Genomic DNA, 19,446 nt, shown 5'->3' on the forward strand with positions numbered 1-19,446 from the left:
GTTTAATAGAACAGAAAAAGAAGGAATAATAATAATAATAATAATAATAATAATAATAATAATAATAATAATAATAATAATGATGACAGAATATACAAAATGAGTGATGCACAATGCAGTTGCTCACCACCCGCGCTGACCGATAACCAAGTAGCAATCGGTACTTCCTGGACCACGCCTCCCATTCATATACTGAGCATGATGTCACATGGTATGGAATACCCCATTGGCCAGCTGGGCCAGCTGTCCCAGCTATGCTCCCTCCCAGCCTCCTGTGCACTTGGCAGAGCATGGGAAGCTGAAAAGTCCTTGACTAGCAGGGTACTTCGCAGCGACTAAAACCATCCGTGTGCTAACATTCTTCTCATACTAAATCCAAAACACAGCACTAGGAAGAAATTGAACTCTATTCCAGCCGAAACCAGGACAATTCCCAAAGAGAATCTGTATTTCCCTCTGGATGCTGCCCTGAGAGCAAACGCAGCTCATTCCAGTAGGGCCTTGTCGGGATGAACCCTCGGTCAGCACATCCCTTTCTCCAGTGTCAAAAAGATAAGGAGTTTTTTCACTGCACTTCAAGCAGCTCTCTTGCGCTAGAAACTTCCCGTAGCGTCTCATCAGGATACTGCCTCTCTAAATCCTTTGAAATGTGATGCAAAATCAAGGCTCTAGTCCTATTAACCCCTTGTTCCTTCTCCCGCTACCTTTTTAACACTTTAAACTCATGAGTAACCCCCGCTCACAGTTTTAACTCATACTCCAGATAATCTTTAATGTGGCATTTAACACTGCAATGAATTTCCCAGTTATTAGGACACGGACAAGAGGTAGGACTTGAGAGAAGAAATCGCATGACAGGTAACGGGCACCGTGAACTTTAGATCTGTGAGATGTGTGCAATATTAGTTCATTCTGTAGCTGAATGTGAACGCTATTGATATTTAACATCTTACCAGGAGGGATGAGTATTTGAAGGACAAGCATTCATAATTTGCTTTGACATTTGACATGATCAAGCAAGTAAAGGGATAATATTCCGTTTCTCCATTGTCAAAAAGATAATGAGTTTCATAACTATTGGTGTTATGGGAAAAAGACAACCTATGTAGTGTAAAATGTGCGAGAGCTGCTATATATTCTTCTATAAATTTTGTATATCGTGTTCTTTTGATGGCCCTATTCAAACACAGCATGCCTATCCTTTTTAATTTTCTGGTTTGCTGTGCAAGTCTCTAGCAAAAAAGAATTTTTTTAAAATGAAAAAATGTTTTCTTCAAATTATTTATAGAAAGAGCAGTGCTGTCATCGAGTCTGTCTCATCATATCATTCTTGGGTATCAATTTTCAGGCTCAGATGACAAACCGTAGCAGCTACTTTTCCAATAGCAGCATCTGGCTTCCTGGCAAACTCGAAATGCAGTTATCTGGAAAGCTTCGGAGTTGCTTCTGAGCACATTTTATTTATTAGAAAGCAGTTGTGTTGCTTTGCTTCCCATGACTAAGCCAAAGAATATTTAATATATTAAAAGGAATAATAGAATCGAGGCCAAGCTGTTGTCCTTCAAGTGGCAAGAGAACAAAAATGTTTTTCCTTTAAGAAGACCATCTCTTCAGGTCTGAAGGACAATCTGAACCCATTCATGCTGACTTCAGATGATCTTTTATAGGACTGAAAAAGAAATTCAGCCTTACAACTCCTCAAACAAAATTCAAGTTCACCTTTTTCTAGACTCAACTCTCTAAAACGTGATGGTGACTTCTCTGCCAACCTTCCCTTGCTGGAGGAAGCAGACCCTCCACACAGAGGGGGTCCTCAGAGGTGAAAGACCTACGTCCTTGCAATATATGATGAAGGACGATAGAAGGAAGAGGTGGGTCGGTGGGTCAGGTACTGTACCAGCCCTCAGAAGAAGTGAGTTCAGCCTTTGTTTTGCCTCAGAATTTATGAGCTTGGCAAGTCATTTGGATCCAGCTCTGCAAAGGTCTCCTAATGTAGTTCAGTAGGTACTACGCTAACCTGCAAGATCTGATCCAAGGTATATGAAAATATAGTTCCATGAACAACTTTGATATTACTCCTTCTTAAATATACCTGTGACATAACCGGTACCTTCTGCCACATCCCATGTTCTTGCAGGGCTCTTTGCTCGGGCTGGAGATCGTTGCACTTGTGGAGCTCTGCTGCTAATCTGGTGAGTTGAATCGAATCCCACCAGTGCCCTGTGCATAAAAGGAGATTATCTGACACTGTACAAAACGTATGAAACATTTCTCCAGTTCTTCATATGTACCATAATCTGAAGGAAATTCTTAAGGATTTTTTTTTCCTAATATCAGCATCAAATTAGATAGGAAAGATATCAAGACCCATAGGAGATGACAATAGTCAATTATATAGATGTCAATTATAGCTTTAGGACATTCCTAGATGCTAAAATTCATTCTCACAAGCATAGAGCTAGAAGCTGAGAAAGGAAAATGGAGAATGAAAGATCTGTTCCAGGCTTTGATGATGGTTAGACTATATCTACATCAAAAGCTCTATTTAACTGAAGTGATTATTTTCATTCTGAGAAAGAACTCTCTTGAGTTCTTCTTGAGAAATTTCCAGAAGTTTCTTTTAGTGAAATCCTAGTATTAGTTTTCTAGATGATAAATATAAAAAAAAAAAAAAGCCTAATCTATTAAAGTCAATGTGTTTGACACTTAGCAGCAGAAGCAGTAATGCTAAATGGTAACACCTTGCAGTTTTCTTCTGGTACCAGTGGTGTCTCTGGGGCAGGATTTTATTAGTGACAGCTCTCCCTGAATCCAGTTAAAGCCAAAGTTTCATCTCCAAAGTAACCGTTATTCGGTTCAGAAACAAAATGATCAGGCACAGGATTTCATTTAAAGCTTTGAAGATTAACATCAAGGTATCAAAACAATTCTGTTTCAAGTTGCTGTTTCTCCATAAATATTTCTGGGTTTGGACACTCGCCTTTGCACAGGGGCGGCTGGGGGGGGGCTAAACTACTGTGGGGCTTTCTCCTCTCATTGTCGTGAGCTTCTGCCTCTGGTCTGAGCTTGGACCAATTGGGTCCTAATTCTGATTGAGGACGGGGGATGCTACTGCAGTGCAAAACACCCTGCCAAGGCTGCTTCACCGCTACATTCAATGGCAGTACTAGAAGGCGGTATTATAAGCAAGGTTTGCAAATCAAAGTTTACATGATGGGCAACCTTTACTACATATAGTGGGTCAGATAGCTTTCGCATTTAAGAAAAGACTACACGCTTTTTTGCTATTGAGGAGCATAAGCACTTTCGCCTTCTTTCCGCCACAAATGGAGATCATTCAATGGTTGGATTTAATGAATTCAAAATCCTTAGAAAATCACTAGAGCCAGACATCAATGTAAAATACTCCACCAGCTTTCAGTAGTGGAATATAATATTAGCTCTCCCACAATCTACTTCATGCATTTCAAAAGAACAGAGAACATTTTTAAACTAAAGAAGATAGCTTGGGCAGAAAATTATTGTCTGCCTCGGATGCTTCTCTGTAACCCTTTAGGAGCCTCAGTTATCTCTCACAGGGCAGTAGAAACAGAAAGAGATGTTTTCTTTGCAAAAATGCAGGAGGAAGAAGAGGAGCAAGAGATTTCATTCTGCCGAGGTACTGTTACCTTGCACGATCAACAGGACTGTGCGGGAGGGTTGCCGCCAGGCTGTGGCTCCCAGCCCGTGGAAAACCCTGCAGTTGTGTGTCCCCCTTCTGCTGGCGGAGGCTGCTGAGAACCCACCGGACCAACCGCCACCCATCCCGTCTCTTGTTGCACGTCTGGGCGGTGAGCACTTGAGGAGGATATTTCTGTGCCGAGTGGGAACCCTGCCCTGGTTACAGCCCACCCAGCCCTTCCCCTGCTGCTTGCTATGGAGAGCCAGCCGTAAGCAGCTCTCTCAGGCAATACAGTAATGCAAATAAATAATATTAATTAAGGCTTGATAGGTTTAAAAAGCTATGGAAATAGCTTCTCTCCTGCTGTTTCAGTATCTCATTTTCCCACTCTGTCCAAACCCCCAAAGCCCAGAGGTACAAACATATATTTTAAACGAGAAGTTTGTTGAACCTCATTAAACTTAAATGTTCGATCCAGTTTTTCTGAACGAGGCTTCACTCTGCTTTTGAGTTTACCTGCCTTCATTCTTCCATCCCTAATGGAGACATTCATTTAGAAGGCGATTTTGCAAAGGCACTGATAGACCTACAAACTACAACTGAAAAGAAAAGCATAATTTACATGCTTAAGCCAAGCATCTAACTTTGGAGCTCTTCTATGTTTATAGGCTTCAGTCTGAGCAATTTGCCGAGGTCTCTGTGAAATAAAAACCAGCTTTTAATTTGTATTTGCTTTTTGCTTTCCCAGTTTTTATGAAAAGGATGAGCAGCTGAAAAGCATCTCTGCGTTGGTATGCTGAGCAGTGGAGTCACACAAGCACCTGCAGCCATCCACGCACTGCTCGGGAAGAGCGCTGTATTTCTCGAGGTTTGTAGTTCTTGTCCTCCCACTCCCTAATTCATATACATAAAACTGGTGTGCTGCCACGTTCCCTCCACACAAATGCATTAGCTGATCAGGAAGGCTTCCCATTCATCTGGCTTGTCACTCGGATGAGGTGGAGGCAGGACCGACTTGTCAACTCGCAGTGATGAGAGTCAGGGGTGGAAGGCAGGATAACACGATAAAAAATGGTGTAGATATTTCTCCCCTTGGTTTTCCAAAGGCAAATATTTTCAGGTGCTGGATTCTCTCCATCCCCTTCCGAACAGGAGAAAGCCAGCAACCCAAATACTTGCCTACAACCTCCTTGCGTAACTAATTGCAGAGTGAGGCTGCAGCAGGAAATCATGGCTAAACCCCCACGTCCGCCCTGCTGTAGCTCCCCAGCGATGTGGGCACCCTCCTTGGGACTGCAACACTTTTTCCCTGCTCTATGTGGTACCATTTCTAGGGTGATTTCCAGGGCGGTCTGTGCAGCAGCAGGAGAGTGTGCGTAACCCACCCGAGAGACAGCGGTGAAGGTGCAGAGCCCTGCACCCCTCAGGTGGGCAACACCTTCCTGATCTCCAGACAAATTCTGGCCGGGCTCTGGCGTGTGCGGGGTGGGGAGCCGGACTGGCACACGCTCACACCTTCATCCCCCGTGAAGTTGCCACTTTAGACGTGGCATCGCGCTCCTGCCGCCGGCAGAGCCCACCGAGAGCAACCGAACGAACAGCGGGGGGCTGCGGGCCGGGGCTGCGGGCCGGGCTCTCCCCGGTGGGGCAGCAGCACGTCGGGGGTCGGGCGGGTCTACCCCCCCCCGCTTCCCCGGGGGTCCGCGGCCGGGCGGCCCTTCCCTCTCTCCCTCCATCCCTCCCTCCCGGGGCCGGGGCGGTGCGGCGGGGCGCGGCTGCCGGCGGAGCCCGGCCCCGCGGCGGCGGGCGGCTCCACCGCCCCCCCTCCGCCGCCGCCGCCGCCGCGCCCCCGCCGCCGCCTCCGCCCCCCGCCCCGTGACTCGGCTGCCTCCCGCGGGCGGCGGCGGCTGCCGGGCGGTGTCGTGCGGCCCCCCGCGCCCGTGCGGGGACTATGAAGCACCATGGTGTGGTGTGACCGTGGCGTCCAGATGCTGCTGACCACGGTGGGAGCCTTCGCCGCCTTCAGCCTCATGGCCATCGCCATCGGCACCGATTACTGGCTCTACTCCAGCGCCCACATCTGCAACGGCACCAACATCACGGCGGACGAGGCGCAGGGGCCGCCGCGGCGGGCGCGGGGCGATCTCACGCACTCGGGGCTCTGGAGGATCTGCTGCCTCGAAGGTACCGGGGGCCGCGCCGTGCCGGGGCGGGGGGGAAAGCAACTTCCTGGGGGGGACCGGCTGCGCGCCCGGAGCCGCCGGGCTGAGCCCAGCCGGAGCCGGAGCCGGAGCCGCGCCGCTGCCTCGGACACGGCCGAGGAGGAGGATGGCGTTACCGTGGCAACCGGCATCTCCGAGATTGCCATGGGAACCGGGCGGCGGGATGCGGAGCTCTGCCCGGGGGAGCTTTGCCCAGGGGGGCGACCTCGCTCCGCGGTCCGTCCCCCCCCCGGGGCTGAGGGACCCCGGGGCTTCAGGGCTTTGGGTGGCTCCTGGCAGTTTAGGGGCTTTTCGGGGCGCATCTGAGTCCTCCAGCCTTAGGGGCTGGGGAACCCCCGGGGCTTTGGCCTCAGGGGCTTTGGGGCTCAGCTGCAGCTCTCAGGCAGGACAACAGAAACCCAAGTTCCTCCCCGTCTACCCTCAGTCAGAGACACTGGGAACCTGGTTGAACATGATGTTGCTACTGTTCAAGTGCTGCAGTGTGGACTCGGGGTTACTTAATAGAGCCCGAGGGTCAGGCTGAATAATACTAACAAATAAAAACATAGGCGTTTTAGTGGCTGGGATGGGTAGCAGGACACCCCATTCCCCGCAGAGGCCAAACATGTGGCTGCTTCACTGAAAATGGAGTTGTAGAGAAGGCGCGGCGGGTAACTACCGGGACAAAGAAACACATGGGTGTTTAGAGGATTTGGCGTAGCAGGTCGGAAAGCCCAGATGGGAAACAACATCTGTCAGCCGAGTGCGCGGAGCTCTGACCGTGGGAAATCAGCACATCCCCAGGAAAGGGACAGACGCAGGCGCTGGCAGCGGGGGCCAGGGCCACGGTGGCTCCGAACCCCCTCACCCGCTGGGTCCATTCCCACCATGCGGACAGCTAACAGAGCCTCAGTGATGCTGGATGAAAGGGAGAGCGTAGAGGAAAGCTGTTGACTTTTGCGGAGCTGCTTTGTGGCTCGTGGGGGTGGGGGCACGCTGGAGTCTTTCTTCCCACAGCAACGCACTTGGCACGTCGGCTTCGGTGCGCCTAATTCCATCAGCACAACTTAGCACACGTGAACTTTGCAAACCTGGTTTCCTGGTTTATTCTGACAGACGGCTCAGCCCAGATGAGCGCAGCTATAATTCAGAGTCTAGCAGCTGTATTCACAGGCTTTTTTTTCCCCAGAAAAGGCTGTGGCACGGTAGAAGCACCTCACCCTCATGTCTGTTCTCATCTTCTCCTTTTGCTAGCAATTCAAGGCTACAGTGTAGCATCATTTTTCTCTTGAAATATCAGATTTGCTACCTAGTAATAGTATATATACATAGAATAGCTGTAGGACAAGAAAATATTTTTAGACAATAAAGAGAGAAGGAATTACTGAAACGTGAAGGTTTACGGGTAATAATAATGCTTGGCTTTATAACTCCTAAAGGAAATCTAACTCTCTGTGTGGGCTTTTATGACACCTGGGAAATGAGGGCTTGCGTCTGAGAGCTCCTGAGTTTGCCTGAGAGATGCTGCGCATCCTCCACTTGAACCGAATCTTGTGATCTTCGCTGAGCTTGTTCTAGCGTCTTCAGTCTCCGTTTGCCATGGAAAATAAGTTTGTTTGCATCTTGCGGGAGTTGCTGAGCATGCTCTGCTAGACTGGGCCTCTCATCTGCAGGAGAAATCCCTGACTTTCCCGAAGTCAGGATTTCTGCGTGGTCTTCCAGGAATCTCATAGAACTGAAGTGCAGCTTTGACTGAAACTGGTGGAATTTTTCCCTTGATTTAAACTGGCTTAAGTAAGAACTTTGTTAAAAAAAAAAGAAGTCAGTGAAGCCATGAGAAAAGGGCAGCGCTGCAAACAGTGCCCAGTGGCGCTGGCTGCTCTCCGGCCTCATGGCACCACGGGGGCAGCGCCTGTGCCTTCCTGAGCACATTTTATTTGCAAGGGTATTTGCTGAAAAATTGCACCCAGCAATTGTGTGCAAGTGAACCTTGAATCCTCATCAATTCAGGGGACAAAAAAGCATTTCATGTAGCCCATCTATCCGACGGCAATTGAGCTTTTCTGCTCAAAATTCAAATGCTCATAATCAAATTATGAAGTTACAAAATTTAAAGTTGTCAAATATGTGCTAAGAATGGACAATTTGAGAAAACTGTCATCTGTTCACAGATACAAGGAACAGAGACTACATTCTCTCCTACATTTTCAGTATGTTCTGTCTTTGTAAGATAAAATCTGTAGATACATTAAATTATTCATGTTTTAAACCATATTATGGGACTTTGATTTCCACATGGAAAGGTTCCTTTGTTTCATAAAATAATAAAACCATTTCTAGAAGCTGATTTAAAACAACACCCCCTTGATTGTTTCAGACCATCACTCATTGGGAGTGGATGGGTCTTTTAGTAAAATCAACATAATAGTTGCAACTCTGAGGAAATACAGAGCAAGAAAATAATTTCAGTTATAGATTTTTATATGTCATTAAACGGTCTGGCTTCAAACCTATTTTTAGAACTCTTTCTGTGTTTCGGAGTAATCATTATAAAAACCTACTTAATTTATTTTAATGGTCTTAAGCACCATTTCACTCTTACCTCAAGAAGACAAATCTAAGACGCAAAAGCTGAAAATACCTTGAACAGCCTCTCAAATTGCTTTTGACATGAATAAAACATTTTGTGGAGTAAATTTCAGGTCAACTGAAATTTTCCATTAAAATGTTTCTCAACTATATCCATAAAACAACTTGTATGCTGGATTTTGAGCCGTCACCTGTTCAGTACCCCAAATTCCAAGATTTCAAACAAAATTGCAGAAACAGAATGGAAAAGAATAACCTCCTAACCAAATTATGAGGTGTTCCTCAATGTTTTCCTGTTTTTCTTCTTCGGGACGACATTTTACAACAAATTAACATCGTAATGATAACTGGAGTGGTACAGTTTAGGGATCCAGCATATTATCTGTGTTTGGAGCTGCAGTTGTCTTGGGGATGAAATCATGTTTCAGTACTAGTAGTCGGTACTACTATAGAGCTTAGTCACTCAAGAAGGAGCGTTAATGATACATCAGTCAAACCCTTGCCTGTATAATCTCGATTTTGTTCTTCTAGCGTGTTTGTCAAAGGTGGAGGTAGGAGGCTCATTGAGTGGATTTTAAACAATAGCAGTATTTCTGCACAGATTTTTAAAACTTCTATCCCAGGTAATTGCCTTAGGTAGGAAACTGTTTAAAATAATTCGTGGTATGAATGTGCGTATAGCAGAAGTGGATGCTATTCGACGGAGCCTCTGCAGTAAAATGGCCCAGGGGCTCCCTGGCAAAGCTGGTTTTTGGTTTTCCAGGGCCACAGCATCTACAATAACTGCAGTTTCGACAGCTCAAGTTAAAACAATCTCTGGAGTAAGAAGTTTCTGATGAAGCCCCATGCAGCCATCCCGGCCACACCTGAAATCTGCACCCCAACTCACCAATTAATAATAAGAGCAAATCAGCCCCATTTCAAGGGACTGCTGCTATGTCCCGTGTCCACACTCGAGCTACAGTAGTTGTCACAAGCTGTGGGTCCCTGTCAAGATGGTGAAGACCAGAGTCTTGCAAACACAGCAAATGCTGTGTCTTATGAATAGTCCTTTCGTGGTCAAGCTAACCTGAGAAAGAGAGATTAAACCACCATGATTGTCCAGCACCCTATTCCTATGGTAAATGTAAGCCCTGCAGAGTCTTAGTCACAAGGAGGATCTGCTATTAAAATACTTGCCTAGAAGAAAAAAAAGTATTTTAAAAACACTACTTTATCCACTGAAACTGCTTATCTTGGTGAACAATCGTGCTGAAGTTAATAGGATGGCTCACAATAGAGAGCTTTACAGGCCCTGTGACATCCAGATATGAAATCAAGTAATGTACTTGTACTTTAAATTTATTCAAAGAGTATTTTATTAAACACTTCACCATATGAATGTCTTTGAACCCATTGTGTCTACTGCTTTCAGTATTCCCTGTTTGCCATTTACTTTTCAAGTGGTGCACTTGGTTATTTAATTCACGTGGAACCATGTGTCCTTCCTGACTGGGTGGCTGGAACATTTATAATTGGGAGGAAGGATCGAGTAAATCGTTTATGACTTGAAAACTTGCACAAATACACATTTGCACAATTATTTGCAAGTCTTCCAGCTTGGATGAATGCTCACAAACATGGGAACTGCAGCACACGCATGCGCTGCTTCCATGGATACTCTTGAAAACAAAATAAAAATGCTTATACAAATGTTTGAGGCAAGCAAATAAAGGAAGGCTGCCATCCATCAGTGCTGCATCCAAAAAGAATGAATATTCTTTAGTATTCTCAAAGCAAGGCTATGAAGTCCTAGCACCACCACTGTTTGTAATAAACTAAATACAATGCAGACTTTATGTTCAAATGCTATTGCCAAAGTTTTGTTTGTCGAAGAGCAAATGTTACATCACTAACACCAGACGTGACCTGCCTTGGAGGTTATGTCCACAGGCGCACGAAGAGGTGGTTGGTCGTCTCCGTTTTTACAGGCAGCTGAGCCTATATTCACACTGAAAGAAGGCAGCGGCAACTGGGGAACACACAAACGAGTGTCTCTGCTGTGAAAAACTCACCCTGTGTTTGCTGTTTCTTGGACAATATATATGTATTTTGTACATGCATTATAGGTCCTGAAGAGTGAACTTTCATCCACGAATCTTTCAAAACCAATGTAAAGACGTTAGAGAAGGACTTTCGGAGATTCAGCCCATGTTTTCATGCTTTCTTCCCATACATCCTGCTCACACCATCTCCGTTTCCTTGGTAAAACACGTGCTGTTGAGAAAGTGCCCGTGCTGCACTCATTGTTTTTAAAAGCGATTCTCAGCGCTCCAATGTCATCTTTGCAACAGTGTTTGAAGCAGTGCAGTTTTGTCAGCAATTGATGGAGTGATTTTTGACAGCCTTTTTAGGTTAATTTTTTTCAAGAGCATTCCATTTGCTAGAGAGCGTTTCTCAATTTGGAACAATCTTTAGGGATTGTTCAGTCTCTCGGAAATACTGTCCGTAGTATAACATATTTTAAAATACTGAGAAATTTTGTGCTGGAGGAACTGTCAGCAGATGGGTTAAGGCATTATCTAGTGTCTTCTCACATGAAAAAAGCACGGATCACCTAAATGCACCTCTTTGAACATTTGTAACAGAGGTTCTCAAATGCCCACATTGATGTAACAAAACATCCATTCTTCCTGAGACGCTCTATGAAACAGGGATCTGAAGTTAATTGACTGAATATATGTCTCTTTAATGAATTAATTTGCTTTCTTGAACTCGATCTCCTATATAGCCAGTAGGGAGCTATCAGGCTACATGAGGGTTTTGGTTTCTCCTCCATGGCTCTCAGCATGTCAGATATCCCAATGCAAAACTTAGAACCCAAAGACTTTCTGTGCATTAGAGATGCTCCCCAAAGGCTGTAAACCGATGAAAGCGCATTTGTAATCCAGCCGTAAAGCTGCTTCAGCTGTACAAGATGTAATGTGGATAATATTAATCTCACCGAGGCTTCAGAAATGTTGTCTGAAGAGTCAAGGATGCATTGGGTTATACAAATAGGAAACCTGTGACTGTGTTGTGCTATAGTTACTTTTTTATTCTGTATATAATCATAGTGCATATTGTAGGTGGGTGACAGATGGCATTTGTGGTAGTATCTCTCAGAGCCATAGTAAGTCATTTTGGGGTTCTCGGGGACCTTTGCAATGTAATCTTTGGGCTTCTTCCAGCTGCCGTTACCTTTAACTGACCCTCTGCCATGGGCTTTTATTACTGTTTTTAGATACTGGCAGGAGCTCGTAGCCGTTGCACCTGGTCAGGGCTTGCCCTGCCTTCTGGCAGCTCTGCTGACCCTCGCCAGTGTAAGCTGGTAAAACAGGCAAATATGACAAGGTATTTTTTTGTTCCCGTAATATTTCAACACGGTAATTATTCCTCCGGTGGATCCTGTCCCATTCGCTGGGTCACTCCACGTTACTTCTGCCCAGATCGTGCTGTCCAAGCTGCAGTTTTGGTCAGAGCCTTGCCAGGTGCAAACCACATGAACCTCCTTAAAAAGCTGGGGGAGAAGGAGCGTATATCTGATATCTCTGTCCCGTAGCCTTGTGTATCTTTACAGAAACAGGGAAAAAAAGAGAAAAAAATATGAGGAGGGGTGACTAATGCTTTCATTTCATTTTTAATTCCTCTGAGGCAGTAGGAGTTCTTAGGTACTGAGTGTAATCTGATGTCTGTTATTAATACCTCTCAGCACCCAGATATTTAGTTGGTGTCTGTGGTTTGCGTGTCAAAGAGCTAAGCAGTAATTTCTGCATCCCCAAACTGGAAAAGGAGAGGGAGGAGGAGGAGGATGGGCTTGTCGGTCTGGGCTTCGCTGGGTTTCCTGCCTGATTTGGGGCCAGTTACTTTATCTTTCTGCCCCTGACTAGGATTACTGTGCTCCCTCCCACCCCCTTTCCTCTCGTACTAATAATAAAAGGGAAAAGAAGATGTGGAGAAACTGGGACACGGCGATAGGGCTGCCCAGCTCCGAGAAGGTGTATGAACATGATTTTAACTGGGTTTGATGCATTTTGCATGCAACTTATGTTTTATACATACAATATTTTGTGTTTAAGCATGTCTTCCTTGAGGGACAGGATTAAGTCTGATTCTCCACCTACATAAATTTAAACTGCTTTCTAGGAAGGCGGTGGAATTATGCCAATATGAAGCCAATGTAAGAGAAGGGATCATAGATCTGTCACTTCAATTGGACCTTTTCCTGCTGGTCCCTCTTTTCTGAGCCAAGACTCATCTCGGGAAATAAATCATATTATCGAACGGAAAAACTGGTCCTGCTTCCAAACATTACTTTGTGCTTATCTTCATTTTAGATTTCTGTTTACTGCTATTTATTATGTCGCAGACTTATGGTTCACCATCCAAATTCTTACCAACAGATGGCAAGGCAGGATGCACAGGAGTAGTAAAATAAACAGGATAAATGCACAACTGCCCATATGTCTGAGAGGCTGATACACATTTATGACTTCAGAACAAAAGGAGGTTTTCCGTAGACAGCTCCGGTGCTCTGCGGGCCTTCTCGCTATTTTCTGCCTTGCCCTAAAGTCTCTCACTTCTTCAGCATATTTTGGTCAGTTAAATTACAATATATTTTGTCCTCTCTCTTCTATTCCCAGATAGTTGTTTCCTTTAGTTATTTGTCTCCGCTCCCAAAGTACATCGGTTCATTTTACCCGCAAAATTTCAGAGTGGAAGGTGGCTCTTTCCCGGGCTTCGGCTCCTATTTTTTCTTTCAGAGTCGTCGTTTTGGCTATTTTGAGGGGCACACAGAGGTGCTGGGGATCACAGCAACATTTGAGATGGTGACTTTCTCTATATTGGGATTTATTATAATATTAATGATACGTGGCCTCTCTAATCTCTCAAAATAGCAAGCCCCAGGGCAAGCTGCCTGCAGGATGGATGGCCCAGCCTAGGCAGATTTTAGCTAGATTTCCCTTCAAATCTGGGGGCATTTTTGCCAGTTGTTGCATGCTGTGGGTCAAAAGCAGTGAAAACATTGAAACAGCTCTTGATTTAGCCTGGCAGATAGTCCAGCCCCTCTTTCTCCTCCTCCTTGTGGCATCCTGTCGTCTGAACATCTTTGTTCTCATTCTCTTTTCGCCTCTCCTTGCTAAATGTTGTAACTTTCCTTCTGCTAAAAAGGTACCTTCAAAATTAGCTTTTCAATGACGATGCAAGAGTTTTTCTTTAGAAAACTGGTAGATGCCGCCCCAGGTAGAAATTTAGGATTTTAAATTTCTCTTCTTAACTCTTGAGCATCTCTATGCCCTCCTGCCGAGGAAAAATGTATAATCATATACTTGTCAAAAGGTATGAGGTTTGGGTTCTCTTTTCTCTACCTGTTTTACTTTGTTTCCCATGTGTTTATCCAGGCTCCTGCTTACTTTACAAATAGCACTGTAAGTTCTTCTTCAATAGAATTGAATCATTTTTTTGTCAAATGTTGTATGTGAAGGAATGCTGGATTATAAAGATGCAGTCATGATACGGAGAGATGGATGAAGGGAGAGTGCGTTATGGAATTACAGTATTTCCTGCGCAGATTGCCAGACCCTGATACGAATTAACCTCTTTTATTGTTCTTTTTCAAGCATTCCGCCTTTTAATTGCTGTTTTGGAATTGTGCCACTTAGTTATGCCCTTTGAACGCTTCTCACTTAGCCAGTCCCGTTAGCTTGATAATGCCAAATATTTCAAAGATGTTCAGAAGCGACAAGCATCCCCTTAGTCGAGTGGGAGAGGTACCCAGTTCAGTGAGGAATTACCACCCTCGTTTAGCTGCCAGGCTTATTTTCAGATTTAATTAGTAATCATTTTTAAGTCACTGCCAATCCTCTACTGGAGGTTTCAGATCAGTTTTCTCCCATTTATACATTTTAAATAATGCAATTTTGTGTAGAATATGGATGACTGAATATTTTCTCCTGTCCAAATACACAGCACTCAATAATGTTAGGATTGTTATTGTGTCTTACTTGCATCCCAGAGGCATAGTGTATCTATTGTCGCTGCTAGGCATTAAAAAGAAACGATGACATGTCACAATTATGACTTGAAATAGGATCTTGCCAAAGGTACATTGCCCAAATATTATCAAATCTAAAATACAACTTACTGCATATACCTATCTTAGAGCTGTGCCAACCTAGCTCATGGCCCACTGAATATCAGTGATGGCCATTAGCAAGACGCTGGATAATTTTGTTGTGAGAATTTCCATGCTGTTGGGTTTTTTTTAAAGCTCAGCCCCCAGCATTCAGCTGCCCGCAAGAGAATGAAATAGCAAACTCTTAACGCTGGAAGACCTCGTGACTATTTAGACTGAGTTTTCAAAGGTAGCCAGATGTGGAAGTTAGTAATATTCCTTTGTATATGACTCACTAATAGCAATAGTGGGCTTTAATCATCTTAGTCCGGTGGATCTTCTAGACTCAGGTAAAGCATAGCAATGCTCCTTTACATACTTGCTTCCATTTTAATGCAAAATTGGCTAGAGTTGGGTTCTTTGTGTGTTGGTTTGTTTTTAGCAAACTGATGAAACAGCAAGTTGCATTATGTCGCATCACATTGTTACCCACATGGATCATGAACAGGGTCAAAGCCCTCCGATTCACTGAACAGAGCTGTTACTTGAGCCAGTGGAGTAAATAGCCCAAAATAGATTGTTATTCTCCAGATATGCCTCTGCTGATGGTGGGTACGTTATTTGTTAGCAATTGTGAACTGCCAAAGGTTCAGGAACGTGGTTTCCAGTGCAGGCTGCAGAGGGAGAGCCCCAGACTCTTCATCTACTTCCTCCCAAATTTAACCTCCCCTGCTCCCGCCCTGACATACACCCGACTTGACAGCGGTTTATTCCGTACGATTAGAGCTCGGCAACATTATTAACGATTCCAATTGGTTTTTATTAGGAGAACTGTTGGAAAATATCAGTATCAAGCAAAGCTATCCTAAACATGATAAAATATCAATTAATAAATCAGGGAGCTAAGTAACAATTTGCAAATGGCTTCTTAAAACTGGAGTTTCTAACCCTAACCAGTTGGGTGCTTATCCTCTGCAGGCAGCAGAGCATCAGTTATTTGCCATGACAGCAATTTTGGGTTCACCAGTGTGCTCTTTGCAGACAGACCAACCTCTTCCAGACGGACCGGTAGGACGCAGACAGCCCCGATCCAAAAGCCCCTCTACATTTATGCATGTGCTGAACCCCAGCCAATAAACCTGGCAAGAGGCTGAGTTTCTTGGCTCAGGCTTCGTGCTGCTTGGATCTGCCCGCCCTGCGTTTGGATCAGAGCTGGTCCACGTCCCCCCAGCTCTGCCCGCTGCGAAAACACATTTTTGTCTGTCGACAAAAGATCCTCCGAGATGATGAGTAATCTTTTCAAAGAGTGTGGCTTATGAGCTCTAACCATATTTCCAGTAAAGGTTTATGTCTTTGAAGCTTACGTTGCGTTGGGAGTCAACAGGATTTTGGTTTTTAAGTTACTTAGGCGTTTCCAAAAATATTTATCCAAGACTGCGCTGCTATCTGCTAATCATGAGATTAAACACCCTGTGGCTCTCCTCAGTAGACTGAAGGTTTGCTTCGGAGGTTGGTAAGCGTTTCTCCTTTGCTCTGCACATTTTGCTGTACTCTCGTCCTTGCCTTTAGCGCTGGCAAATGCAGACGGTTCTGGAGATGCTTTGGGATCCTTAAAGATGCAAGACCTGAAATAAAGCATGTGGTATTTAGGAATGATGGTAGGGCTGTATTCATAGTATCACTTCTAATTATAGCCATTCAAGCAATTCATTTGCAATGTCCCGCTACGGTAGTGTTTATTAAAATAGAATCCTCTTTATAGTTTGGTAGCAGATTAAGAGGGGAAAAAAATAGCTATCCCATTTCATCTAGTGTCTTTGAAAGAGGTTTACCCTCATAACTTGCTTTCCAGGGGTATTCCCTTTGTTTTCACTTGTAATCCTGGTCTGATTTTTAATGACTGACTTTGTGCCGCTCGGTAGCCAATTCCCAGTCACCTTTTCCTCATTTTATTTTAATTTCTGTGTATAAATGGCAGCGTTCTAGCTGGAGACAGCCTTTGGACACAGCAGCAAAACCCCATAGAGAAGGAAAAACAGGCCAGAAATTTTCCACCTGAATTCTAAGTCTTACCCAGGGCTTCGGCCGCCCGAAGAGCCAACACGCTCGACTTTGCAAGATCCGAGGAGCGCTCAGACGCAGGAGCTGGACGAAGGGCAAGTGGTTCAGGATCAGGGGCGGACCTGGGCAGCCAGGACCTCGCCGTCGGCATCTCCAGGCAACAGCGCTGGATGCAGCTATTCCCACAGGTTATCCCTTTTTCTGGCATGCCTGCTCTGCCCCGGGAGGGCCGAGCAAGTGGTTGCAGCTGGCCAGAATATGGGTACGCAGTTCCTAATGCTGATTTTCTAGCATTAATGTGCACCTGTTTTGGTGGCCAACTGGCACCGTGTTCAGCCTAAAATGTGTGTGTAAGCCCTGTATTAAAAGAGGCATAAGAATTAGCGTGTATCAAACATGTCATTAGACACGTGCCTGGTAGACATAATGTAGGATAATGAATATGATCACAAGAATAAATTAATAACCGAAAATATTTTTTATACATACACACACTTAAAACAGGATAAGAACTAAGTGACACTTGTGTCACCAGTTTATAATTAAAATGCAGTGCTTGAATGAAAATGTAAGCTTCAATTAGCCAGCACGACCCTGCTTCCGGCTTTACTTCCCACTGAAAAGCAACGATAACAAGCTCACATTTATTATCAGAGTTTTTCCTGGAGCTGTGCACTGAAACATGCTCACATCTGAGCCCTTTCACTGAAGACATTTTTTCGCTTCAGCAGTTTGGCATGCCATACAAAGGCTCTCTGATTTTTAGTGATGTTCACCTCCTCTTACATAAAAATGTTTTCTGTGCATATTATTTGGTTTTAGTTAAAGTCCAGGTGCACGGGTTACTGAAGAACCAAAAGGATGGCTCATCACACAGCACAATGGGTAATTATTGCTGAGCTCCGCTGGATTGCACAGACAAATCCTTTCTTGGAGCTCAGCATTGTAGCTGTGAGAGAGAGAAAATACCTACGATCTAGCCCAAAGTCCTACAAGGGTGAGAATAGATCCTCTGGTCTCTGCTTTGCCCATTTAATTTTTAACTATCTATCTCAAGGGATAGAGCTTCACAATTTTGCTTAGAGATACTATTTTGCATTTTAATTTCACCAGTGGGAAGTTAATACATATATAAATTATGAGGTCTCACGTGTTCCCATTTTCATCCCAAGAGTCTTTCTAGTTAGGCTTCTTGTAAAATGGTTAAATAATTCTCTGGGTTTGGCCCCCATTTAAGCCAATATTTATCTTGATTTCTGTACGATCCAAACAAAGTTCAGTCCTGCGTAGCCTCGGAATTGAGCTTCTGATTTCTGCAAGGCAGGGCAGGGTCCTTGGCTAGACAGCTGAGCTGCCTGTGCAGGCGGAAGGAAAACCCAGGTGCCTTGGAGGAGCAGTTCTGGAAATGTGTGTGCTGGGGGGGACCTGCCTCTGCCAGCTTGCAGGGAGGTTAATGCTGGGCAACATCTTGGCTCCTGCCCATCTATGCAATTTGGGTACCATGCTCAGCGCTCCATGCGAGGGGCAATGCCATCCAGATCCAGATCCTTGAAGGGGCTTTTGAGAGCTGCTGACAGCAACGGTGCCTTCCCAGACACTAATCTTGCCAATGCCAAAAAAATAGGAACCTTTTCGTCTAGGACTTGCTCAGCCTGAAGATGTCTTTCATGTCTTGAGGACATGCAGTAGGTGCTCAGTTGGGCATTTTTGCGCCCTTCAAATTGGTCCATGTGCAGACAAGGCTACAGGAATCGGAGTCCAAAATAAGAAGGCTAGGGAATGCCCTTCTCAACCGGTGCTTGGGACAGCTGGTGAAAGGGACACAAACCCTAACCAGCCCCAAAATGTCCACAGAGAGCAGTTGAGCCTCCGGAAGTGTACTTAAGGAGTATGTCCTCTCTGACGGAGATGGGACCGAATGTCCACATGGGTATCTTTTGCAATGCCACCTCCAATATTTTAAGCAATTTCTACAGGCAGAATTCTTGTAATGTAGGAGTGGATGTCAAGCCAGGATATCTCAACTCAGAATAGATATCTGCTCTTAGCTTTGGGTCAGGCAGTGATGTGTGGTGTGGTTAGAACCCTCGGGGACTCTTCAAGTTGTAAAAACTACAAACCTTCTGGTTTTTCACTGGTGCTAGTCACGTGGGACAGAGTGACCTCTTCAGAAAGCCCTTCCAACAGCAGCAGCAAGCTCTCTCAATAGCGTTTAATAACTACCCATGGAGAAAATTGCATTCTATTTAAAAGGCCAGAAAAATAATCTTCAGTTTAACGCTGCTGACTTTGGTAGAATTACACCAAAAATGAGTTTTGTCTGATACCCTTTCCCATACTAATGTTCAGTAGCTGGGCTGAAAAAGCCTCTCGAAGGCAGATTAAACAAGTCCAAATGGTGAAATATTCTTTTAATTTTCCTTCGCACACGTTATTTTAGGTGTAGCTTGGAGCGCTGCCCTTACGAGAGGCATCCCTTTAAATATTTATACAGCATCAATACGTAGGCACCTTCATACGTTTTTAATGATATCTTGCTTTCTAAATTAACCATTAGGTAACCCTGTTCTATAGCATTCCATATTTCGCGCTGCCTTTACGCTACCCTTGGATTTTTATTTATTTATTTCGCTGTGGAACAATGAAGATGTCAAGGCAAGGCCCAGGGGCACCGTGGAAATGGAATTCTTGGAGCACCACCGCTGTTGCCATGGTGGACACGCACTCAATAGCGCACTGTGCTGCTCCGCAAGCCAAGGGGATTAAAACCCCGGCTCCGCCGCTGGGCCCTGTCAGTTCAG

The 19,446-nt window shown here is 44.8% G+C and overlaps 1 protein-coding gene across 1 annotated transcript in view; it reads left to right on the plus strand.

Annotated features, from left to right (window-relative positions):
* The first annotated feature begins 5,595 nt into the window (after positions 1 to 5,595).
* The window catches only part of CACNG4 (calcium voltage-gated channel auxiliary subunit gamma 4), a 40,108-nt gene continuing 26,257 nt past the window's right edge, over positions 5,596 to 19,446 (plus strand). Inside the window, exon 1 of the mRNA XM_075170092.1 lies at positions 5,596 to 5,845. Coding sequence (XP_075026193.1) covers positions 5,623 to 5,845 — 223 coding nt within the window. The 5' untranslated portion in view covers positions 5,596 to 5,622. The remainder of the gene's footprint in view (positions 5,846 to 19,446) is intronic.

This window comes from Calonectris borealis, chromosome 20, assembly GCF_964195595.1.
Source record: "Calonectris borealis chromosome 20, bCalBor7.hap1.2, whole genome shotgun sequence".
Classification (NCBI taxonomy): Eukaryota; Metazoa; Chordata; class Aves; order Procellariiformes; family Procellariidae; genus Calonectris; species Calonectris borealis.